The sequence below is a fragment of the Octopus sinensis genome, linkage group LG6, assembly GCF_006345805.1.
Source record: "Octopus sinensis linkage group LG6, ASM634580v1, whole genome shotgun sequence".
NCBI lineage: Eukaryota > Metazoa > Mollusca > Cephalopoda > Octopoda > Octopodidae > Octopus > Octopus sinensis.
This window is the reverse complement of record NC_043002.1, coordinates 22,636,401-22,661,400: the sequence shown is the minus strand read 5'-3', so window position 1 is coordinate 22,661,400 and position 25,000 is coordinate 22,636,401. Positions and strand designations below refer to the sequence as shown.

The window sequence follows — 25,000 nt, the reverse complement described above, 5'->3', positions numbered from 1 at the left end:
TTTAATGATTATGTCTGGTCGATTAGCCTGGATCATTCTGTCTGTGTTGACTGGAAAATCCCAGAAGATAGTGACATCTTTCCTTTAACATCTGGCTCAGGATGATGTTCATACCAGTAAGCAAGAGTGTTGATTTTGTAGTGTTTACATATTTTCCAATGTAAATACTGTCCTACCCTATTGTGGCTATTTTTGTATTCATTTGTTGTTAACACAGGACATCCCGAGACGAGATGGTCTATTGTTTCGTCAAATGTGTCACAGAATCTGCATTATTATTATTATCAGTTATTATTATTCTTACGGCAGCAAGCTGGTAGAATTGTTAGCACATCGAGCAAAATGCTAAGAAGTATTTTCTCTATTGCTACATTCTGAGTTCAAATTCCTCCAAGGTCGACTTTGTCTTTCATCTTTTTGGGGTTGATAAATTAAGTACCAGTTGAACACTGGGGTCGATATAATGGCTGCCTTTGAGGAAAAATTTGAATTCATTGTTATCATTATTATTTTTATTAAGGCTGCAAGCTGGCAGAGTTGTTAGCATGCTAGACAAAATGCTTAGCGGTATTTCGTCTGTCCTTACGTTCTGAGTTCAAATTCTGTCGAGGTTGCCTTTGCCTTTCATCCTTTTGGAGTTGATAAATTAAGTACCAGTTGCGTACTGGGGTTGATGTAATCGACTAACCCCTTCCCTCCAAATTTCAGGCCTTGTGCCTATAGTAGAAAGGATTATTATTATGACTAAGGTGGTGAACTGGCAGAATCTTTAGCATGCTGGATGACATGCTTAGCAGCATTTCATCAGTCTTTACATTTTGAGTTCAAATTCAGCCGAGGTTAACTTTGCCTTTCATCCTTTCAGAGTTGATTAAATAAGTACCAGTTACGCACTGGGGTTGATGCAATCGACTTAATCCCTTACCCCAAATTTGAAACCTTGTGCTTCCAGCTGAAAAGTTTATTATTATTATTATTATTATTATTCAGTAGTCTTATCACATACTTTCACTGTACTACAGAGTGCAGCTGTGTGTATTATTATTTCAGCCTGGTACTTATGCTATCGATATCTTGTGCCAAGCCACTAAGTTACAGGGGTGTAAACACACCAACACCGGTTGTCAAGCAGTGGTGGGGAACAAACACAGATACAATGGCACACACACACACACACACACACAACAGGCTTCTTTCAGTTTCTGTCTACCAAATCATTCACAAGGTTTTGGTCAACCCAAGGTTATAGTAGAAGACACTTGCCTGAGCTGCCACACAATGGAACTGAACCCAGAATCATGTGGTTGGGCAGCAAACTTCTTACCACACAGCCATGCTTGCTCCTATGATCCAATCTGTTTTCGTCATGTTCATTCATCATTGTGTCTTTCTCTTTGTTTTCTATTTGTCATTTGAAGGTCATGGGGAGCTGTATGCTTGACAGATTAAAGTTGTGTGTAGAAACTTAAAGAAGGGTTAAAGTGATCTGAAGTTTTTTGAGGTTGTGGGTAAGCAAGGGTATGCAACCTATAGAAAATCCAGCTCCAAACATGCCTCATGATAGTAAAGGTTTTGGTGGGCTGCACTTACCTACCTTGGTTGCTATGGCATTGAGGTAGATCCACCCCACCCCCCTGTTAATGGGGACAAAATCCAGATTTAAAATACTGGATGATGATGATGGGAGACACTGTCTGAGGGGTTAGAGTTAGAGGTGAAAATGATGTCAAGTAGTTTCGAGGTCATAGAGGCAGTATGTGTCTGAGGATTTAGAGTTGTGTGTAGAACATTAAGGAGAAGGTGAAAGGTTGTGTCTCCTTTATGGGAATATGTGATGTTAGAAATGACAATTTTTTAATGCATATAAATGATTGTATTGAAGATGATCAGGTTGGAGAGATTTTTCTGGTACCTGGGTGACAGAAATTAACACAGGCGACTGTTTTAACCCTTTTATATTCAGGTAGTATGTAAAAAACACCACTTGAGCATGGCCAAGTCTGTCCAGTTTTAACATAAAGCAGGTTGAATATGTAAGCCAGATATGACCAGTTTAAATGCTAAATTGTTGAAGCCCAATGGCTATTTGTGGTACTAGTGCCTGAACAGAATTCTGAGATTCGATATACCACTGATTAGGGAATTGGCTACTATATCTAGCTGGACATCTGTCATTGACAAATCCAAAGAAGGGCGAAATCATGTGATCTGGTTGTTCTGGGGGTCATAGCAGGCAGTTATCACCCACCAGTGATATAAACAGGTGTGCTTATATGCATCACAAGTTCATATGAGAAGTTCTCTCATGGTAACTATTGCAATATTCTATGTAAAACTATACTGACTCTGACTCAATATCTTTATTCTTTAATATTAACCAGTTATAAAGGCAGCGAGCTGGTAGAAGTGTTAGCATGCCAGGCGAAATGCTTAGCGGAATTTCGTTTGCCTCTACATTCTGAGTTCAAATTCTGCCAAGGTCGACTTTGCCTTTCATCCTTTCATTCGGGGTCGATTAAATAAGTACCAGTTACGCACTGGGGTCGATATAATCGGCTTAATCCGTTTGTCTGTCCTTGTTTGTCCTCTCTGTGTTTAGCTCCTTGTGGGTAGTAAAGAAGCAGGTATTTTGTCTGTCTTTACATTCTGAGATCAAATTCTGCCAAGGTGGCCTTTGCTTTTCATTCTTTCGGGGTCGATAAATTAAGTACCAGTTGCATACTGGGGTTGATCCCATCAACTGGCCCCCACCCCCAAAATTTCAGGTCTTGTGCCTGGGTGGGTGGTGGATGGATGCATGCATGCATGCAAACAAACATAACTGTATTGCATTACAAATAATATTGCAAAAACAGAGATAGCCAAGGGTATTTATTGCGTGAGAAAGTTAGGCTGGAGAGGGTGGAAATTCACAAATTCACTGGAAGGTGAATTTGTGAAAAGATGGGTTACAGTTGGTAAAATGGTTGGGGTGAATGGCCCTCTTGTAGGCACATATCTGTAAATTGGAGAACAGCATTTGGTCATGGGCTTGTGTCAGGATAATTCTGGGTGTGTTGGATGCCTTTAGAGGACCTAGTTGAAGTTTCTCTTGTATCAAGAGAACTGCATCATTCATCTCATCATATACTTTGTATACTTTTATCATATTTCACCATCTTCTCCATTTCCTTCTTTTCATCTTTTACATAAATCCCCCCACAAATTGTTGATTGTCCTTGTGATATCAACCTCATCTGTGTCCCTGTGGTTAATAAAAGAAATTATTGTTATTATTATGGTGGCGAGCTGGTGAAATTGTTAGCATTCTGGGTAAAATGCTTAGTGGTATCTTGTCTGCCACTATGTTCTGAGTTCAAATTTCGCTGAGGTCAACTTTGCCTTTCATCCTTTTGGGGTCGATAAAATAAGTACCAGTTGAACACTGGGGTCGATGTAATCGACTCATCCCCTCCCCCAAAATTGCTGCCTTTGAGGCAAAATTTGAAACCATTATTATTATTATTATTGAGTGAGAGAGCAGTGCATGCCATCAAAGTGACACTGGGGTAAAATATACGAAGCCCAATATACCCATCATGACTACCCGTCTGATAAGGGTACACCAGGCACATGCATCACAACCATATGTGCGCGACATGGTGATCTCATATCAAGATAAACAGCACATGACCTTGCAGGTGGGGCCCAGTTAGAATTTTCTTCAGGTTGAGTAGTCCATCCTGCTCAAAAGGTCCCTGAATAAGGGTTGTTTAAGGATGTTAAAAGAACCACCCATGTTTCCAGAGGTGAATTATTGAAGCCCCAAAGAATCCCTCTCAACACACGGCTATGATGCTCCCCCACTACTTCTGCTCGTGATCAGAGATGCACATATCGTCAGTCACTAAGGGACATGCTCAACTGGTTAAGGTCAAACTACTGACAAGCAAATCTGTGGTATTGAGCAGAATATTTGCTGTAGCCCATCTTTTATACCAAGACAAAATTATTATTATTATTATTATTATTATTATTATTATTATTATCATTATCATTATTATTATTATTATCATAATTATTATTATTATTATCATTATTATTATCATTATTATTATAATTATTATTATTATTATCATTATTATTCCAGGTACCTCGTAAACACATCTCCCTCCTCAGCAAGCGTCTGAAGAAATCCTTGGCTCACTTCAAAAAAATCAAATCCATTGCAGAGCTTTCTGAGTCCGACCCACATCATGATGACTTCCGGCTATTTCTCTTCGACCCGTCCAAGTACCGAGATGCTGACTGCTTCTCTGAGGAGGAACGCCAGTTGCTACTCGAAGCAGGTGTTGATGTTGAAACAGCACTGTTCTGGGCAGAAATTGGGTTGAGTTATGACAATTGGAATGCCTCTGAGATTCTACGAGCCATTCTGCCAAAAGGCTTTGACAATGTGTCTGGGTTCAGCAATGTTGGACATATTGCACATTTCAACCTGCGAGAAGAGACTCTACCCTACAAATTCCTTATAGGTTAGTAATTATTATTATTATTATTTATATTATTTTGCATATGCACAATGCGTTAGACCGTTGAGAAAGAAATATTCCTTACATTGAGCTACAACAAGTAACCTTAGATGCTAAAAACCCTCCTAAGTATTCTGGCTTTCCTTAATCACACTTTTCTGGTGCTGTACTAAACCATATCAGGACTATTATCCCTCTTGGATAATCCCTCCCCGCCATGGGACAATTCCCCCCAATGACAACTACTACCCACTAGGACAATCACCCCGCTTGGTTAATTACCCCCTATCCAATATATTAAGAAGTTTTAAATCATTATCTGTTGTCCTCAGGGGGTAATAGTCCTTAGTGGGGGTTTATTGTCCATGGGGGTGGTAAATGTCCTAGACTTGTACTAAACTAGGTTTTATGCTTATTTATATTTATTATTATTATAATTATTATTATTATTATTATTGAGTGAGAGAGCAGTGCATGCCATCAAAGTGACACTGGGGTAAAATACACAAAGCCCAGTATACCCATCATGACTACCCGTCTGATAAGAGTACACTAGGCACATGCATCACACCCATATGTGCGCGACATGGTGATCTCATATCAAGATAAACAGCGCATGACCTTGCAGGTGATCTCAGTTAGAATTTTCTTCTGGTCGAGTAGCCCATCCCGCTCAAAAGGTCTCTGAATAAAGATTGTTTAAGGATGTTGAACGAACCACCTATGTTTCCAGAGGTGAATTATCCAAACCTCTAAGACTTCCTTTCAACACACGGCTATGATGCTCCCCCACTACTTCTGCTCATGATCAGAGATGCACATATCGTCAGCCACTAAAGGACTTGCTCAACTGGTTACGGTCAAACAACTGACAAGCAAATCTGTGGTATTGAGCGGAATATTTGCTGTAGCCTGTCTTTCATACCAAGACAAAACAATGTACATGATAACACTTCCAGTCAGTTAAGATCAGAAGCCACGAGAGCCACTGCCTGGTACTGCATCAGGGTGTATTATTATTATTATTGTTGTTGTTGCCGTGGTCTTCGTTATCATCATCATCATCATTATGGTGGCGAGCTGATAGAGTTGTTAGCATGCCAGGCAAAATGCTTGGTATTTCTTCTGTCTTTACATTCTGAGTTCAAATTTTGTCGAGGTTCACTTGGTCTTTCATCCTCTCAGGGTTGATAAAATAAGTACCAGTTGAACACTGGGGTGAATGTGATCAGCTTACTCCCTCCCCTGAAATTGCTGGGTTTGTGTCTAAATTTTGAAATCATCATCATCATCGTTTAGTGCTCATTTTCCATGCTGACATAGATGGAATGTTTGACAGGAGCTGTTCAGGCTTCTGTTGTCTGTTGTGACATGGTTTCTCTGCTAACCATTTCACAGAGTGTGCTGGGTGCTTATTACATGCCACCAGCATGGGTACGTCTATGCAGTACCAGCACCTGTAAAGGACAAGCTTGTATGTATGGATGGATGACAATGATTTTACTTAGCTTGACACGTCTTCTCAAGTACAGCAAATTGCCACAACTCTCGGTCCCTTGTCATTTCCTCAGTAAGGCCCAGTGTCCAAAGATCCCTTCTCACCACTTCATCCCATGTCTTCCTGGGTTTACCACTTCCACAGATTCCCTCCACAATTAGAGCTCAGCACTTCTTTATGCCGTTGTCCTTATCCATAAGCATCACATGACCAAACCCTTGCAGTCTTCTCTCTTGCACACATCTTACACCCAGTTTTCCTCGTAACTCATTTACACTCTGTCATGTGTGCACACTGACACCACCCATCCAGCAGAGCATGCTAACTCCATTTCTTTCAAGTCTTTGCAAGTTTTCTGTAGTTAAAGCCCATGTTTCACTGCCATGTAGCATAGCTGTGTGTACACAGGCATCATACAGTCTGCCTTTCACTCTTAGGGAGAGGCCCTTATTTACTAACAAAGTTAGAAGCTCTATGAACATTTGTCCAGCCTGTTCTTATTCTATCAGCTACACTTTCAGAACTTCCTCTTCCTTTACTAACTCGGTTGCTTAGGTAACAGAAGCTGTTTATTACTTCTAATGATCCCCCATGTGTTTGAGGTAGTCTATTATCTGTGCATTTTTGGTGCATATTGTACCTGCACATTTTCAACACACAGAGACTATTTTCTCCATTGCCCTTCCTGGGATTCCACTACACCTCTTATGTGTCCAATGCTTGCACTGGGTACACTGTATGGAGCTTGTATCAACACCTTTCTTACATCAAGCAGGGCCATCTCCCTGTAGGGACTTGTGGTTTGTCTGATTTCCTACTTACTAGGACCTTGGCTTTTGCTGAATTAACTCTAAGGCACTTAGATTCTAGGCCTTGCTTCCACACTTGAAATTTCTTCTCTATGTCAGGTAGAGATTTAGCACAGAGGAGCTATGCCATCAGCATAGAGGAGCTCCCAGGGGTAGCCGATCTTGAATTCCTCTTAAGGCCTGGAAGATAAGCAAGGGGCGGCTGATCCTTGGTGAACTCCTACCTGTACACTGAATTCATTGCTATACTCATTGCCAACCTTCACCTTACTGGCAGCATCCCTGTACATGGCTTCCACAGCTCTCATTAACCACTCATCTGTCCCTAGCTTCTGCATTGATCACCAGATAAGGGAGCAGGGGTCCCTGTCAAAACCTTTCTCCATGTCGACAAAAGCCAAATACAGAGGTTTATTTTTGGCCGAATATTCCCCCTGTGGTTGCCTTATCAGGAGTAGAGCATCAGTTGTGCTTCTACCTGGCACAAATCTGAACTGCATCTCATCTATGCTAACTCTCTTCCTAATTAATTGAGCTATGACCCTTTCTGTGACTTCCATCAACTGGTCCAGCAATTTGATTTCTCTAGTTATTTCTGTCTAAGGCATCACCTTTGCTTTGTAGCAGTTGACTATAATGCTGTTACACCAATCGTTGGGTATGGCTCCCTTGTGGACTACCTGATTAACAATACAGGTGACTACTTTGCTAGATATTTTAAGCTTCTCAGCAGTGATTCCTGATAGTCCCTGTCTTCACATCTCTAATTGCTTTATCTACTGAGCTACTGTCAATTCAGATAGCTGGTCTCTCATTTGGGTTGACAGTAGGCAGACTCTCCTTGTCCCATGTATTCTCTACATTTAGCAGCCTTTCATAGTGACATTTTCAAGCCTCTTTGCAGAATTACTAAAAGCAAGTGAACCATCATCCATGCAAACACATTTCTCTCCTATGACATCATGATTTTCTCTCATACAGTCTTGCAATCTGAAGCACTTCAAGTCACACTGCAGAACATTGGCAAACTTCTTCTTTTCTGCTTCTTTCCTGGCTAACTATATCTGTCTCCTAGCCTCCCTTCTGGCTGCATAATACTGTTCCCTGCTACCACCACACTTCCACTCCTGATTCTTTTCTCTAATGGGCTTGTCAACTACACTGTTCCACAACCATGTCACCCTAGGTTGAGAAGGGAATGCATCAGTCAAAAATTTGGTCAGTGGCCCTCAGCAGGTTATCCCCTAGGAATCTCCAGTTGTCCTCCACATTATATGCCTCCAAATCCTCTTTTTCATTAAATGCTTCAAGTAACATGTCTCTAAATCTTTGGCCATTCAGAGGACCCTTAAGATTCCAGACCTTTCTTTTCCACACAGGTTGTCTTCTTGGAAGCCTTTTAGCCCTGATTCTGGAGTCACTAATGACTAACCTATGTTGAGGGAGGGATGCATTCTTCACATGGGAAAACTTTTTGCATTTATAAGCAGCCATCTTTCCTGTTTTCTGGCATGGTTTAAATCACATCAAAGGCAGCTTCGATTTTGATTTTCAATTTTCCAAGGGTTGGTGATAGAAGTATTAGTTAAGAAAGCACATGGCTGAGTGGTTAAGGTGTTGCACTCCTGATCTTGCGATCATGGGTTCAAATCGCCAGGCTGAGTGGTGCTTTGTGTTCTTGAGAAAACCCTTCATTTCATGTTGCTCCACTTCACTCTGATGTAAATGAGTTCAAGTAATAGCTGGAAAGTTAACCCCTGTGATGGACTACCACCCTATTATAATCTCATTAACTTCTACCTGATGGAAACCAAATTAAGCTCTGTCCTTATCAGTCCTGGGTTTCATATAATCAACTATATCTACCCCTATACCCATGTGGTGGCACATGGCTTAGTGGTTAGTGTGTTGAACTCGTAATCATAAGATTGTAGTTTCAGTTCCTGAGCTAGGTGACACATTGTGTTCTTGAGCAAAACACTTCATTTCACGTTACTCCAGTCCACTCAGCTGGCAGAAGTGAGTAATCCTGCGTCCTGTCCAGGTGGTGAGTATATATGCCAGGAAACCAGGGAGCTGGCCCTTATGAGTTGGCATGACTTGAGAAGGTAACTTTTACCTTTCTTTTTTTACCTGATGGAAACCAGATTAAGCTCTACCCTTATGAGTCCTGGGTCTCATATAATCAACTATATCTACCCCTGTACCCATAAAATATCTGTGTTCTTGTACTTAAATCATTATTTATTTGTTTGTTTCTTTGTTAACGTTTTTTGTTTATCTTTTTGTAATTTTTGGCTTGCAGGACAAGTTATTTTGGACAAGGTACCAAGTGTGAGGACAGTAGTTAACAAGACCAATATTATTGACAATACCTTCCGCAATTTCCAGATGGAGCTGTTGGCTGGAGAAGACGATTTCTATGCCACTGTCCGAGAGAATAAATGTATCTACCAATTTGATTTTTCAAAGGTTTACTGGAATTCCAGACTTTGTGAGTAAATATATTCATCCATTATGTTCTTGTTGAGACTATTATTGTTGCTGTTGCTAAGGTGGTGAGCTGGCAGAACAGTTAGCACATCGGGCAAAATGCTTAGCAACATTCCTTCTTGTCTCATATGTTCAGAGTTCAAATTTCATCAAGGTTGACTTTGCCTTTCATTTTTTTGAGGGTTAACAAGACAAATACCTGTAAGTACTGGGGTTGATGCAATCAACTTGCTTCTTTCCCTCAAAATTGCTGGCCTTGTGCCAAAGTTAGGAGGGATTGTTGTTGCTATGGGAGTGAACTGGCAAAATTATTAGACATCATCATCATCATCGTTTAACATCTGCTTTCCATGCTGGTATGGGTTGGTCGGTTTGACTGAGGACTGGTGAGCCAGAAGGTGGCACCAGGCTCAATCTGGTCTGGCAAAGTTTCTACAGCTGGATGCCCTTCCTAACTCCAACCACTCTGAGAGTGTAGTGGGTGCTTTTTATGTGCCACTGGCACGAGGGCCAGTCAGGCAGTTCTGGCAACAACCATGCTCAAAAGGTGTTTTTACATGTTACTTGCACGGGAGCCAGTCTGGCAGCTTTAGCAATGGCCATACTCGAATGTTGTCTTTCACATGCCTGCAACGATCATGCTCAAGTGGTGCTTTTCACGTGTCACCGGCACAGGAACCAATCCATGGCCCTGGCAAAGATCATCAAAAAAAATACTTAGCAGCATTTGTTCCTGTTCTTTATAGAGTTTAAATTCTACTAAAGTTGATTTTTTGCCTATCATCCTTTCAGAGCCATTAACCCTTTTGTTACCATATTTCTGTTGAGATGCTCTGTGTTTCTTTCAATTAATTTTAAATATAACAAAGAATTTAGTAAAATAACTTAGTTATCATTAAGCTAGTGTTAGGAACATAAATTGTGACTAAGGTTTGGTGGAAGATTTTAATTCAAAACTTATGGAAACAAGACATTTGTACTATAGATCCACGGGCGGTTTCAGCCAGGTTGGTATCTAAGGGGTTAAAATAAAATACCATTTGAACACTGGGGTTGATATAATTTACTTAATTCTCCCCATAAAATTACTGACTGTCTGCCTAAATTAGTAACAATTATCATTGAATATGAGTTGGCTGATAAAGAGTGGGTTGGCAAAGTCATTAAAGTATTGAACAAAATGCCTTGTTGTATTTGTCCTGGCTCTTTATATTCTGGGTTCAACTCCTACTGAAGTCAACCCAGGCTTTCATTCTTTCTGTTGGGGTCAGTAAAATAAGATGCTAGTCAAATACTGGGGTTAATTTTGTTTAGAATACGACCGCACGAGAGGGAGTTTTGGTGACATATTTTCTCCTCTTGTTCAACAGCGTCCGGCCGCATTCCAACATAACATAATATAACGTAATGTAAGCCATAATACATGTTTAATATACAGTGCCAAAGTAAATGTATAAAGGAACGCCAAAAACCATCCTACTTTTATAAAGAGAAGATAGATTTATTTCACAGTGTACAAAGTGATTTGTTTTTATTAGCGTAGTGTTGTGTCATGGATGCATGCTTAATATATTTGTGTCTGTGTGTTCGTGTGTGCAACAAAAGTACAGAAATAAGGTTTATGCAAATACAATAGAGCATGAGAGAAGTCTCAACATTTTGAGTTTAAATGAAGTTACTTTAGAGTTATTTTACCAGTTCATGTTGTACATGATAATGAGTTCTATACAAGATTTGAGTCTCGGAGCGGAGATTAGTTGAGTCACTTGTTGTGCATATTTTCTCTTGATATAGATATTCTTCCAGATATATATACTGCAACTGTTTTTCCGTGGTGAGATTTTCACACTAACAGCATGAGTTGAATCTGTATTTATCTTGTGTACAGTTAAATCTTCGTAGATAGAGACGATGTTGGTTATGACGTTATGTCTGTCGCTTGGTTTACAATAGCGTCTTCATATTATGTTTTGCTTGGTTGTCGTCTGCCTTTCGAACTGGAACATGGTTGAGTATGCTCTGTGTGGTCTCCGACTAAGACCTTAGAAAGTCTTAAGCCAAAAGACAGTGAATCGTGATATGATCAGCCTATTTAAAGAGTTAAGATGGCTCAAATGAAAAGTCCTATCCGAAAGCCGTGATTGGTCAGTTTACACACTGGCACGAAGTAAGTAGAGAGACAGAACGCGCTTAGATGCTAACCAATCAAAATAGTGGACACAACAATGTTAAACTAGCCAAAGATGTTTGTAATCTTAAACGAGATCATTCTTAATATTTTTCTCAAACATTGAAGATAGCAATGAAGAAAACAATATTGCTACAATTTAATTAACTCATCAAATCTTAGTGCTTGTTTCTATATTAGAAACACTTGTTCATCATCATCATCATCATCATCGTTTTTGTTGTTTCAACTTTCATTTTTCTCCATGCTTGCATGGGTTGGATGAAATTATTTCCAAGTAAGGTAATATTTCCCTCCAATCAGACCAGACCAGACATGTTTACACGGAATGTTGGAAATGAAGTACTCTGATTGCATGACTGAAACTTGCAACTAACACATGTCAAAGCAAGGAAACAGTAACAAACACACACACACACACATACATATGTATTTATACAAACATACATGCACACAAGAGGCTTCTTTCAGTTTCCACTCACAAGGCTTTGGTTGGTCTAGCACTATAGTAAAGGATACTTGCCCAAGGTGCTATGCAGTGAGATTGAACTTGAAACCATGTGGTTGGGAATCAAATTTTTTACCGTACAGCTAAACTTATCGTTAAATTCTGTTAAGGTTGACTTTGCAGTTCATCCTTTCTGTGGTACACCTTAGACAAGGAGTGTCTTCCATTTTCTCCAAGTTTCTCAAAGCCTTGTGAATGAACTTGGAAGACTGAAGATGGAAACTGAAAGAAGCTCCTTGTGTATGTTTGTGTCTTGTGTGTTTATTTGCATTTGCATTCCATAGAATTTACGAACAATAAATGGTGATTCTCTCACATCCCTTTGCAACAAATCTTCCACTTGCCTTGCACCCTCAGAGACATATAAAAAAGAGATCCCTGACTTGAAAGACTAGTAAGGGGGTTATTATTGACAGGGAAAAGTATCCAGCTGTAAAACATTACTTTGATTATATATTCATCTAACCCTTGCTAGCATGATAAAATGGATGTAAAATGAACTAACGAACTTCATCATTCTCATCACCGTTTATCGTCCATTTTCCATGCTGGCATGAGTTGGAATGTTTGACAGGGGCTGGCTAGGCAGAAGACTGAACCAGGCTTCACTGTCTGTTTTGGTAGGATTTCTATGGCTGGATGCCCTTCCTAACACCAACCAGAATGGACTACTAAGTGCTTTTCATGTAGTACCAGCACCGGTGAGGCCTGTTTTGGCATATGTATAACTTGTGTGTAAAAAATTATGAATAACAAATTGTTTAACCATTAGTTAGGATTTCCTGAAGTTTTAAAAATATTTTCAAAAAATGTTTTAAAAATAACTGTAGTCATAGCTGTGTGGTTATAGAGGCTTGCTTCCCAACCATATAATCTTTGGTTCAGTCACTTAGCTGTTCGGCAAAAGAGACCGATAGAATAAGTACTGGGCTTACAAAAAGAATAAGTCCCGGGGTCGAGTTGCTCGATTAAAGGCGGTGCTCCAGCATGGCCGCAGTCAAAATGACTGAAACAAGTAAAAAGAAAAAGAAAGAAAGAGTATCACCACCCTACAACCAGTGTTGTTTATGTCCAGTTTTCTACGAGAAACATGTCTATTCATGTAAAAATATTACCTTGCTTGGAAATATATGAAGGTTGGTAATAGGAAGGGCATCCGGCTATGCAGAGTTTCTATAGCAATTCTGTCTGGCCTATGTAAACATGGAAAAGTATGGGTTTATCGATGATAATAATAACGGACTCCTTTGTACCGGAGAGTGAAAAAATATCTTGTAATATTTGTTCCAGCACTTTAGCGTCTAAATTCATTTCTCATTGAGGTCAATTTAACCTATCATGTTACCGTAGTCGATAAATTAAAGTACAAGTCGAGTACAAGATCGTAAATCAATCCTCCTCTTCAAATCTTTAGCTTTAATGTTTAAGATATCTGATATACATAATATCAAAAGCAAAGAAAAAAAAAATTTAACGTATCAAGGGAAGTAACTCATACACAAGAACAACAGAGTTGTTTCCCTTGAAACAAATTTCGTATCGATATTCCGTACACTTGTTTGCTGTTTTGTGTTTGGACACAAAAAGCGAACAAATAACCGGAATTTTAAGATACCAGTTGAGAGGTTGGAGGTTTGTCTCATGTAAACACAGCTAGGAGTATCTATGAAGTGTATTTTTAGTTAAGTCTTCACTATCCAATCTTTTAGCTTATACTTTTGCTTCTGCCTAAAGCCCTAAATGAAAGATCGTACTGTGTACTTTGATAAAGGATGCAGCAAATTTTTCAACTGTGTTTGCTGTGGGATCTCCTATCGAAGTTTGGTGCCTTTGGGATCCATCCTTCTCTCATCTTTTGAATTAGAGGTCGCCGCTCAGATCGCATTATTGCAGTGTGCTGTTGCTGATGCTCTCTCACTGTGTTCCATCATGGTTGCAAATCTCTTCTCTCCACACTTTCAAAGTTTATTTAAAGGAAAAGCTGCTGACTTGGGTTGATACTCCATGTCATCTCATGAGTTGCTGCTACAACACAAAAGGCTGGAACAGACATTTTATCTGATCCTTTAACAATTTCACTAATTCCTTATCCCAGATTGGTTCATTTTTGATCCTGTAAAAATAAGATAAACGGTGAAGTTGACTTTGGCATGAGTGGAACTCAGAGCCAAGAGATTTGGAACTAATACCACAAGGCAGGACTCTGCCAATTCACTGCATTTTTGACTTATATGGTTAATCCACATTATTCTGTAAGGAGCATAGGGCTAGTTTCCTGGTTTCTCTGATGTATATATATTCCTCCCTGGACAGTACGTCGGTCCATTGCTGGACTCCACATTTTTACCGGCTGAATTTACTGGATCAGCGTGAAATGAAGTGTTTTGCTCCAGAACACATTGCATTGCTCAGTCCAGGAATTGAAACCACAATCTTATGATCACCCTCACCACTAAGCCATGTACTCCACTTTTGGCTCATATATATACAGATATAGTTCCACCACAAGATCCAATCTTTGTTGTGGTATGGTGGCCAGTATACCTCAGTAACCCTGAGAGCATTGCCAGCAACAGTCTCTTAGTAGGGTTTCCCATGCTGGACAGGTCAAAGGATACAGACCAGACTAATATGGATCACCTGTTCCCAGAGGTAAAAATGGGTTTGTTTAGGGCCAACATTATGTTGAATGTTTTTTCAGATTAGTTTCTGTATAAAAAAGAAGTGTGTATTGAACCTGAGCTTATTTTTCTTTCTTTCTCTTTGCAGCCATGGAACATGAGAGGATTGTGTCAAAATTAGAGAAGGGTGACGTGGTGTATGATGTGTTTGCTGGTGTAGGTCCATTTGCCATCCCTGCAGCAAAAAAGGGGTGTGTTGTGCTAGCCAATGACCTGAATCCTGAGTCATACAAATCCCTTGTGCACAATGCAGCCATGAACAGGATCAAATCTGACTTCTGTGCCTACAACCTGGATGGTCGGAAGTTCATCAGAAACAGTGTGAAGGAGGACATGTGTTGTCGATGGTTACAACTGATTGATGCAGAAGCTATCCACAGCGGTGTGGATTGCAGTAATGTCAGTTACACTGATAATAGTAATGAAAAAGCTGTTGGTGACAACATTGGAGGTTGTAATAGTGGTGGAGGTATTATTGGTGCTGTTGTTGGTGGTATTTGCACAGACATTGGCAATGCTGCCTTCACAAAAAATTGGACTTCTCCTGCGTTCCACATTGTCATGAATCTACCTGCCATTGCTGTTGAATTCTTAGATGTCTTTCAGTCCATGTGCAGCGATATCCCTGTCACCAGCCCCGTAGTGTCTCCGCTGGAACAGAGGACGTGCCTCCTGCCTCATGTCTATTGCTACTGCTTCTACAAGGGTGACAACCCCGAGGCAGATATTGAAAAACGGGTGCGCCAGGCACTCAGATGTGATCACCCACCTCAAGATCTTGTAATTCGCTTTGTACGCAACGTGGCACCAAGCAAAGACATGTACTGTGTAGAGTTTGTTGCATCGAAGGAGCTGCTATGGAGACCAGTAACACAGACAAGGATGAAGGTAGATAGCCATGGAAATAGCAAATGCTATGCAGGTGAGTGTTAAAAGTTAACATATTACAACAACAGCAATAGCCTTTGTGGATTGGATACATATGTATGTATGAATGCATGTACATTGACATACATTAACACACACAAACACACACACTCACACATAATATATATATATCTAATATACAAAAGTGTTACTCAGGCACTCAACTTTGAGCCCACTGCATCTCATAGCAGAGACAGCTGTAAGCTAATGAAGTTCATATGTTAATCATTTATTTCTTTGTTATGAAGGTGTAGGAGTGGCTGTGTGGTAAGTAACTTGCTTACCAACCACATGGTTCCGGGTTCAGTCCCACTGTGTAGCACCTTGGGCAAGTGTCTTCTACTATAGCCTCAGGCTGACCAAAGTCTTGTGAGTTAATTTGCTAGACGGAAACTGAAAGAAGCTTGTTGTACATATGTATATATGTGTAAGTATGTGTGTGTATATGTTTGTATGTCTGTGTTTGTCCCCCTTATATCGCTTGACATCTGATGCTGGTGTGCTTACCACCCCCGTAACTTAGCGGTTTGGCAAAGGAGACTGAGAGAATAAGTACTTGGCTTACAAAGAATAAGTCCTGGGGTCGATTTGCTTGACTAAAGGTGATGCTTCAGCATGGCCATAGTCAAATGGCTGAAACAAGTAAAAAAGTAAAGAGTATACAGGATGAAGTGGTGAGAAAGGATCACCAGATGTTTGGCCTCACAGAAGGGGTGACAGGGGACTGAGACCTCTGGCAGTTTACTGTGCTAGAGAAGACATGTAAAGCTAAGTAAATATATGGCCATCCTTGCATACTGGTATGATGTCCCCTGTATCCTGCTTCAGCTGAGTGTTCATAATCTTGTGGGCTTGTGGGTGACAGTGCCACGTAAAAAGCACCTGTGCTGGTGCCACATAAAAGCACCCGATCCAGGGCTGAGTTAAAAGTATACAGTACACTCTATAAAGTGGTTGGTGTTAGGAAGAGCATCCAGCTGTAGAAACCACAACAGATATGGAGTCTGGGCAGCTCTTTAGCTGACCATCTCCTGTCAAACTGTCTAACCCATGCCAGCATGGAAAGCAGACATTAAGTGAATATGATGATGATGATGATATATATTCCCGGTGACGTGTTGTAGCCTTGAGCAAGACACTTTATTTCACATTGCTCCTGTTCACTTGGTTCGTAAGATGAGCAGTACCTGTATTTCAAAGGGCCAGCCTTGTCACACTCTGTGTCATGCTGAATCTCCCGGAGAACTACATTAAGAATACATGTGTCTGTGGAGTCCTCAGCCACTTGCATGTCAATTTCAGAGCAAGCTCTTCTGTTGATCATACAGCTGGGACCCTTGTCATCGTAACTGACAGAGTGCCCCTTTTTTCCTTTACGCACACACACATACACGTATGTGTATGTGTGTGTCTTTCAAATTTGTTTACAGGAAACGTTTTGAATATGAAAGCTGGCCACAGTTTAATGATGCTGATTGGTGAACCAGTTTTTTGGGGTTGCATTGAGCTCTACCAACATAATGTAGGATAGATACAGTAGTAGTAACAATAGTTCTTGGATGGAATTTATAAACACTTAATGCAGTACTACATGTGTTTCCACAAATCCCATGTCTCTTAAGACCACAGTCCATATTCCTGGGATGATTACAGTGTAGTCCGTAGTATCTGTAGCATCATGTTGATCATCTTCATGGATTCATCTCTTCAGGCAATATAACATTAATAAATGTTTAACTGAAGGTTGTTTATCCCTTTTGAACTGTATAAAGTTTATGAGTTCCTCTCCAAGGCACAAGTCTGGGCAGAGTTGTTTATGGAAGACCAGCAGTCGCCCATGCATACCAAGCTCCCCTTTCCATGCCACTGATGTTATCCAAGGGAATGGTAAAGGCCAATACAGCTTGGCACTAGTGACGTCACAACTCATTTCTACTGCTGAGTGAACTGGAGCAACGTGAAATAAAGCGTCTTGCTGAAGAACACAACACATAGCCTAGTCCAGGAGTCAAACTCACTACCTCATGATTGTGGGTCTGATGCTTTAACCACTGAACCATGCACCTTCATGTGCTGTATTGTCTCACCAACATTTGATAGCTTGTCTCCAACGCAGCTAAAGAGTTCTCTCCATTTTGCATCTCCTGCATTCATCTTCTCATCACCAACCAATTCACAGCACAGACTGGGTGCATTTATGAAGAGGTTTTCTCCAGCAAGACTTAAGAATCTCCTCTAACTTCTCTTGCCTCTACCCAGTTCTCCTTGTTATGCCGTTCAGATTCAACCGGTTACCATTCGTATTACCAACACATCAACACTTTGTAGTAGTTTTAATTTAACCCTTTAGCATTTAAAGCAGCAGCATCTGGCCCAGATATTCTACTTGTTTTATGTTCAAACTGACCAGGTCTGGCCTCTCACGCTTATCCTACAATGTCATTTTAAAAATGAACTCTCACATCATTGAAATCCTGAAGCTGCAAGATAATACATGATTAACTGAAAACAGTGTGAATAAATAACCATTGTATTTGAGAGAGTAACCTGCATATGAAAGGGTGAAAGTTATCTCTTTCATAGCTGAGTGACCTACTCTGAGGTTTGTGAAAGACTCTCCCATCTCTACTATGTAATCATTTGGGTAGAATTCCACCCATGTGCTATTCAAGCTTGTTTGCATTGTCCAGGTTTTGAGACAGCTTGGGTTGCCTTTTCTCCTTGGCAGGCAAGGAAGCATTTGTTCTCTTTGCTATGATTCTAAAATAAATGGATATAGCATAATCACTGTTATGGGATCGAGTGATAGTGTGGGGTTTGTCTTCAAGGTACAAGGGGAGGAAGAAAAGACTTCCTTCATTCCTTCCTTCCTTTGTTCCTTTCTTTGTTCCTTCCTTCATTCGTTCCTTCCTTCGTTCGTTCCTTCCTTCGTTCGTTCGTTCGTTCATTCCTTCCTTCGTTCCTTCCTTCCTTTGTTCCTTCGTTCCTTCCTTCATTCGTTCATTCCTTCCTTCCTCTTTCCTTCCCTCCCTCCCTCCCTCCCTAATATAGACTCATAAGGGCCAGTTTCCTGGTTTCCATGGTGCATATATTTCCAACCAGGGTGGGATGCTGGTCTGTCGCAGGCTTATTCCTTTTTGCCAGCTGAGCGCACTGGAGCAACGTGAAATGAAGTGTTTTTGCTAAAGAACACAACGCGTCGCCCCATCAGGGGAATTGAAACCACAATCTTATGATGAAGAGACCAGCTCTAGTAAGAAAAAAATGATTTTAACAGTATTTTGTGCCATAGAAAATCATAAATTTATTCTGTACGAATACTTTTTGCACCTCTACATATTTATAATTGAATATAAATTCCTTAGTTACTACAATTTATTAGTTTCTTTTCCATATTCTTAGTTTATGCCTGTGTATGCAAATATAGTATTGGTATATCCCATTTATGTTCATTAGAAATTAAATAAATAAAGAATTTTAACATGTACGAATATTTATTTCCCCCCACTGTATATATATATATATATATAAGGAAAATAAGACAAGGTAGAAAATGGTAAAATAATTTTATCATGAAGAACATTTTAGTACTAGTTTCAGACTTTGCGACATTTTTAACTTAGAGTAAAATATGAAAAAGAATTAAATTGTGGAAAAATTAAACGAAATGTTTTTTAAAAATATTTCCATAGTTTATTTAATTTTTCCACTATTTAATTGGTTTTCATGCTTTACTCTAAGTTGAAAAAGTTGCAAAGACTCAAAGCGGTACTAAAATGTTCTTCATGATAAAATTATTCAAGCATTTTTTACCTTGTCTTATTTTCCTTATATATATATATCAACTCACGTGTTCCTTTTCAACCTTCTACATATATATATATATATATATATATATATATATATATATATATATATATATATATATATATCTGTGTGTGGTTAGGAAGTTTGCTTCTCAAGTATGTGGTTTCAGGTTCATTCCCACTGTGTGACACCTTGGGCAAGTGTCTTCTACTATAGCCTCAGGCTGACCAAAGCCTGGTGAGTGGATTTTGTTGTCGGAAACTGAAAGAAGCCCGTCATATATATGTATATATATAATAATAATATTAGGGAGTAAATCCAAACTTACAGGGAAAAATTAGATTTAGGGTTAAATCTAATTTTATAGTATAAATATATATTATATTAAATTAGGGATAAAATCACTATTAGGCAAATCAAACAGTGAAAATCATAAGCCAATACATAGAAATAAAATTAATTAAGTGTCTTCTGCTATGGCCCGTGGCCAACCGTAGCTCTGTGATTGAATTTGATAGGTGGAAGTTACCATTGTATGTATAAATGTGTGTGTAAGTGCCTGTGTCTCATTTAAGGCCTATGTATATACATATATATGTGTATTTATATTTATACATGTATACACATACATGTATAAACACAAATTTTATCGTCTGTTTTGCCATGCCTGGACAGGCAGGTGGATTGTCTCCCGGATAGTGTATGCCCAATCCATATGGTCTTTTGTCAGCACCTCCATAACATACACCAACTTCTGATCTGTCTTCACCAATTTGTTACAAGTCTTCCTCAGTCTTCTCCTCCTCCTATGTGTGTGTGTGTGTGTATAAATATGTGTGTGTGCATGTATGTATGTGTGTATATGTATGTATATATATATATATATGTGTATGTGTGTGAGCATGTGCATGTATGCATGTGTGTATGTGCATGTATGCATGTGTGTATGTGCATGTATATATGTGTATATATGTGCATATATATATATATATATATATGCACACACACACGTACATGCATAGATGTATCTTTACCCACACATGCACACACACATGAATATAGGTACATACATGTTCAGTGTGTATGATTGGGTGTGTGTGTATGTGTGTGTGTGTGTGGTGTGTGTGTGTGTGTGTGTGTGTGCTCATGACTGAGATGTATGACCCCAGTCAGAACAACAGCTGTGTACAGTTACTAACACAGATATTGCATCCATCTCTAATCTCTGCTGTCAAACAAACCGTGTGTGTGGTTTAACAACATTTTGTAAAGGGCACCGTAACCTCTAATCATTCCTTTCGATGACCCTACCCTTCTCTGTGCTGTGTATGCCATCGCACACTCCACTGCATTCATGTCTGTAAAACTGTATTTATCAAAACTCGATTGCACTCTGGTGCCCTTTGCAATCCTACACTGTTCCACATTTGTTTCCGTGGGAGGGTATTCAACAGCAATACAAGTCACTCGTAATTTCTGTACTTAATTCTGCATTCTTATGCACTGCGCTTTACTTGAAAACACTGCGATCCTATACACTGCATTCTGCTTGAAAACACTGCATTTGTATACATCTCACTTCATTCAAAAACATTGCATTCCTGTGTACTGCACCTCCCCCAAATACACTGCATCAGGTACACTGCACTCCACTTGAAAACGCTGCATTTCTGTGCACTCCTTAAACATTGTCTTCCTTGACATTGTACTCGATTCTGCAACACTGTATTGCACTCCACTACACTCTGTCTGATTACTACCACCACCTCCACAACAGCAACAAGGAACCACTGTTGTTTTTGTAGTACCACTCTGCTTTCTTTAAGTAGTTGTTATGTCTAGTGCCCACCTAAATGGCGAGTGAGGTATCATGACTAAACTAACCTAACATGGATGATAATTTTATAAATTTTACTCTAAAAATGGATTCTATAAGCTGAAATGATAAAAATTTACTAAAGACGAAAGTTGTAAATTTATTTTATACATTGCAAATTAATGACTTCCTTACGCCTGATGAGATCTCATTTTATTTTAATAACCATTACTAGTTTTATCATGTATAATATAATTACTACCATAGATGCAGGAGTGGCTGTGTGGTAAGAAGCTTACTTCCCAAGGCAGTGGACTGGCAGAAACGTTAGCACATCGAGCAAAATGTTTAGTGGTATTTCGTCTGTCTTTCTGTTCTGAGTTCAAATTCTGCCGAGGTCGACTTTGCCTTTCATCCTTTCGGAGTCGATAAATTAAGTACCAATTCATACTGGGGTCGATCTAATTGGCTGACCCCCTCCCTCAAAATTTCTGTCCTTGTGCCTAGAGTAGAAAAGAAGCTTGCTTCACATGGTTCTTGGTTCAGTCCCACTGCATGGCACCTTGGGTACGTGTCTTCTACTATAGCCTCAGGCCGGTTAAGCTTTGTGAGCGGATTTGGTAGACAGAAACTGAAAGAAGCCCATCGTATATATATCATCATCATCATCATCGTTTAGCGTCCGCTTTCGATGATGATATATATACGTTATATATATATTCGTTATGGGGGACGTAAACACACCAACATTGGTTATCAAGGGATGGGAGGGGCACAAACACAGACACACAAATACATACATACATACATATATATCATCATCATCATCATCATCATTTAACGTCCGCTTTCCATGCTAGCATGGGTTGGACGGTTCAACTGGGGTCTGGGGAGCCCGAAAGCTGCACCAGTCCAGTCAGATCTGGCAGTGTTTCTACAGCTGGATGCCCTTCCTAACGCCAACCACTCCGAGAGTGTAGTGGGTGATTTTATGTGCCACCGACACAGGTGCCAGACGAGGCTGACAAACGGCCACGCTCGGATGGTGTTTTTTATGTGCCACCGACACAGGTGCCAGACGAGGCTGGCAGACGGCCACGCTCGGATGGTGTTTTTTTATGTGCCACCGACACAGGTGCCAGACGAGGCTGGCAGACGGCCACGCTCGGATGGTGTTTTTATGTGCCACCGACACAGGTGCCAGACGAGGCTGGCAGACGGCCACGCTCGAATGGTGTTTTTATGTGCCACCGACACAGGTGCCAGATGAGGCTGGCAAACGGCCACGATCGGAAGGTGCTTGTTACGTGCCCACAGCACGGAGGCCAGTCGATGCGGTACTGGCTACGGCCACGTTCGGATGGTTTTCTTATGTGCCACGTGCCACCGGCACTGGTACCACAAAGATACAAATTCCATTGATGTTCATCTATTTTGATTTGTTTTGATTTGATATATATATACATACATATGGGGAGAAATACATACATAGCTACATATATATGTATGTATGTATGTATTTATGCATCTCTGTTTACATTCTCATAACTTGGCAGTTCAAGACTGATAGAATAAGTACTAGGCTTACAAAGAATAAGTCCTGTGGGTCAATTTGTTTGTCAAGTCGGCCTTGGTGAATTTGAACTCAGAGCATAACGGCAGACGAAATGCTACTAAGCATTTCGCCCAGCGTGCTAATGATTCTGCAAGCTCATTGCCTTATTCTTCTTTCTCCATATTAACATATATGTATGCATGTACACACGCACACACACCGTTACATTCTGTGTTCACATTCCGCCAAGGTCGACATTGCCTTTCATCCTTTCAGGGTCAATTAAATAAGTACCAGTTACGTACTGGGGTCGATGTAATCGACTTAATCCCTTTGTATGTCCCCTCTGTGTTTAGCCCCCTGTGGGCAATAAAGAAATATATATATATATATATATATATATACATACATATAGTTGAAATTTACAGAAAAACAAAAGACAAAGACAGGTGTATTAGTTGTTTGACACTTGGGAAAGGGAGAAACAGCTGCCCACAGTGCAATGTTGAAAGATTGAACCTCAAACCAAGTGAGCATTTTAACCACACAGCCTTGCCTGTGCTTTGTATGTGTGTGTTTATAATATATATTATCATCATTGTCTAATGCCTGTTTTCCATGCTGGCATGGGTTGGACAGTTCGACAGGGTATATATATATACATATGTACATCTGTATATGTGTGTACATACATATACACACACACACACACACACACACACACATATAATATATACACACACACACATTACAAATATATATATACACATGGATATATGTATAGGACTATGTTAAGCTCCAAAGCTTTGTATGTGTGTGTGTGTGTGTTTATAATATATATCATCATCATTGTCTAATGCCTGTTTTCCATGCTGGCATGAGTTGAACAGTTCGACAGGATATATATATATATATATATTTATATAATAATAATAATAGTAGTAGAGAATATAATTCCAAAACTTACAGGAAAAAATTCAATTTAACAATTTTAAATCAAATTTCACAATATATAATTTAGAGAAAAACCACTATTAAGCAATTCAATAAAGAAAGATATTATTCACACCATATAGAAAACATATACTATAAAAAAAAACCTTATTTTAAAATTCAATAAAGTAAAATAAATAGTAAATAGTAGTAGTAGTAAGAAGTCTGTTTACTACTATTTACTATTTATTGTACTTTATTGCGTTTTAAAATAAGTTTTTTTTATAGTATATGTTTTCTATATGATGTGAATATTATATTTCTTTATTGAATTGTTTAATAGAGGTTTTTCTCTAAATTATATATATATATATATATATATATATATATAAGCACCATCCGTTTGTGTCCATTGCCAGCCTCGCCTGGCCCTCGTGCCGGTGGCACATAAAAAGCACCATCCGTTCGTGGCCGTTTGCCAGCTCTGACTGGCACCTGTGCGGGTGGCACGTAAAAAGCACCCACTACACTCACGGAGTGGTTGGCGTTAGGAAGGGCATCCAGCCGTAGAAACACTGCCAGATTTGACTGGGCCTGATGAAGCCTTCTGGCTTCACAGACCCCAGTAGAACCGTCCAACCCATGCTAGCATGGAAAACGGACGCTAAACGATGATGATGATGATGATGATGATGATATATATATATATATATATATACTTTATTTAAAGCAGCAGAAAATTCAACAAAACCTGTTACTCTGAGTTTCACATTGCCGTTCGTCGGACAGTTACGTACATCTATATATGTGTATAAATACATATATATACAGGGTTTTACCATTGGGTGCCCTATTGTTTTTAATATGTATTTATATTTGGTTATGATGTAAAGTTGTTTTGACTGATTGGAGAGTTTATTCATTATATTTTTCAATTTATTTCTACTCACTTTCTCTCTCTCTCTCTCACACACATATATTATATACTAGCATGGACAACGGACATTAAATGATGATGATATAAGTATACACACACACACACTCATACATACATAGACAGACACTTTGCTTCATCTGATAGGGTATGTGTGTGTGTGTGATGGGAGTTGGGTTGAGGGTTCCTGCTTTACCAATTCTACATTGCTGAGAGACATGATAAATATTTACAGTGTTGCCACCATGGTATGCTCTATACATTAGACACACACACACACTCTCTCTCTATCACACACGCACAGAGTCACACTCTGATACACAAAACATGCATACACACA

The 25,000-nt window shown here is 39.6% G+C and overlaps 1 protein-coding gene across 1 annotated transcript in view; it reads left to right on the top strand.

The window, feature by feature from the left end:
- LOC115213116 (tRNA (guanine(37)-N1)-methyltransferase) overlaps positions 1 to 25,000 on the top strand; it is a 39,959-nt gene that overhangs the window by 5,148 nt on the left and 9,811 nt on the right. Inside the window, exons 2-4 of the mRNA XM_029782044.2 lie at positions 4,130 to 4,514; positions 9,124 to 9,312; positions 14,777 to 15,610. Of these exons, the coding sequence (XP_029637904.1) occupies positions 4,130 to 4,514; positions 9,124 to 9,312; positions 14,777 to 15,610 (1,408 nt within the window). The remainder of the gene's footprint in view (positions 1 to 4,129; positions 4,515 to 9,123; positions 9,313 to 14,776; positions 15,611 to 25,000) is intronic.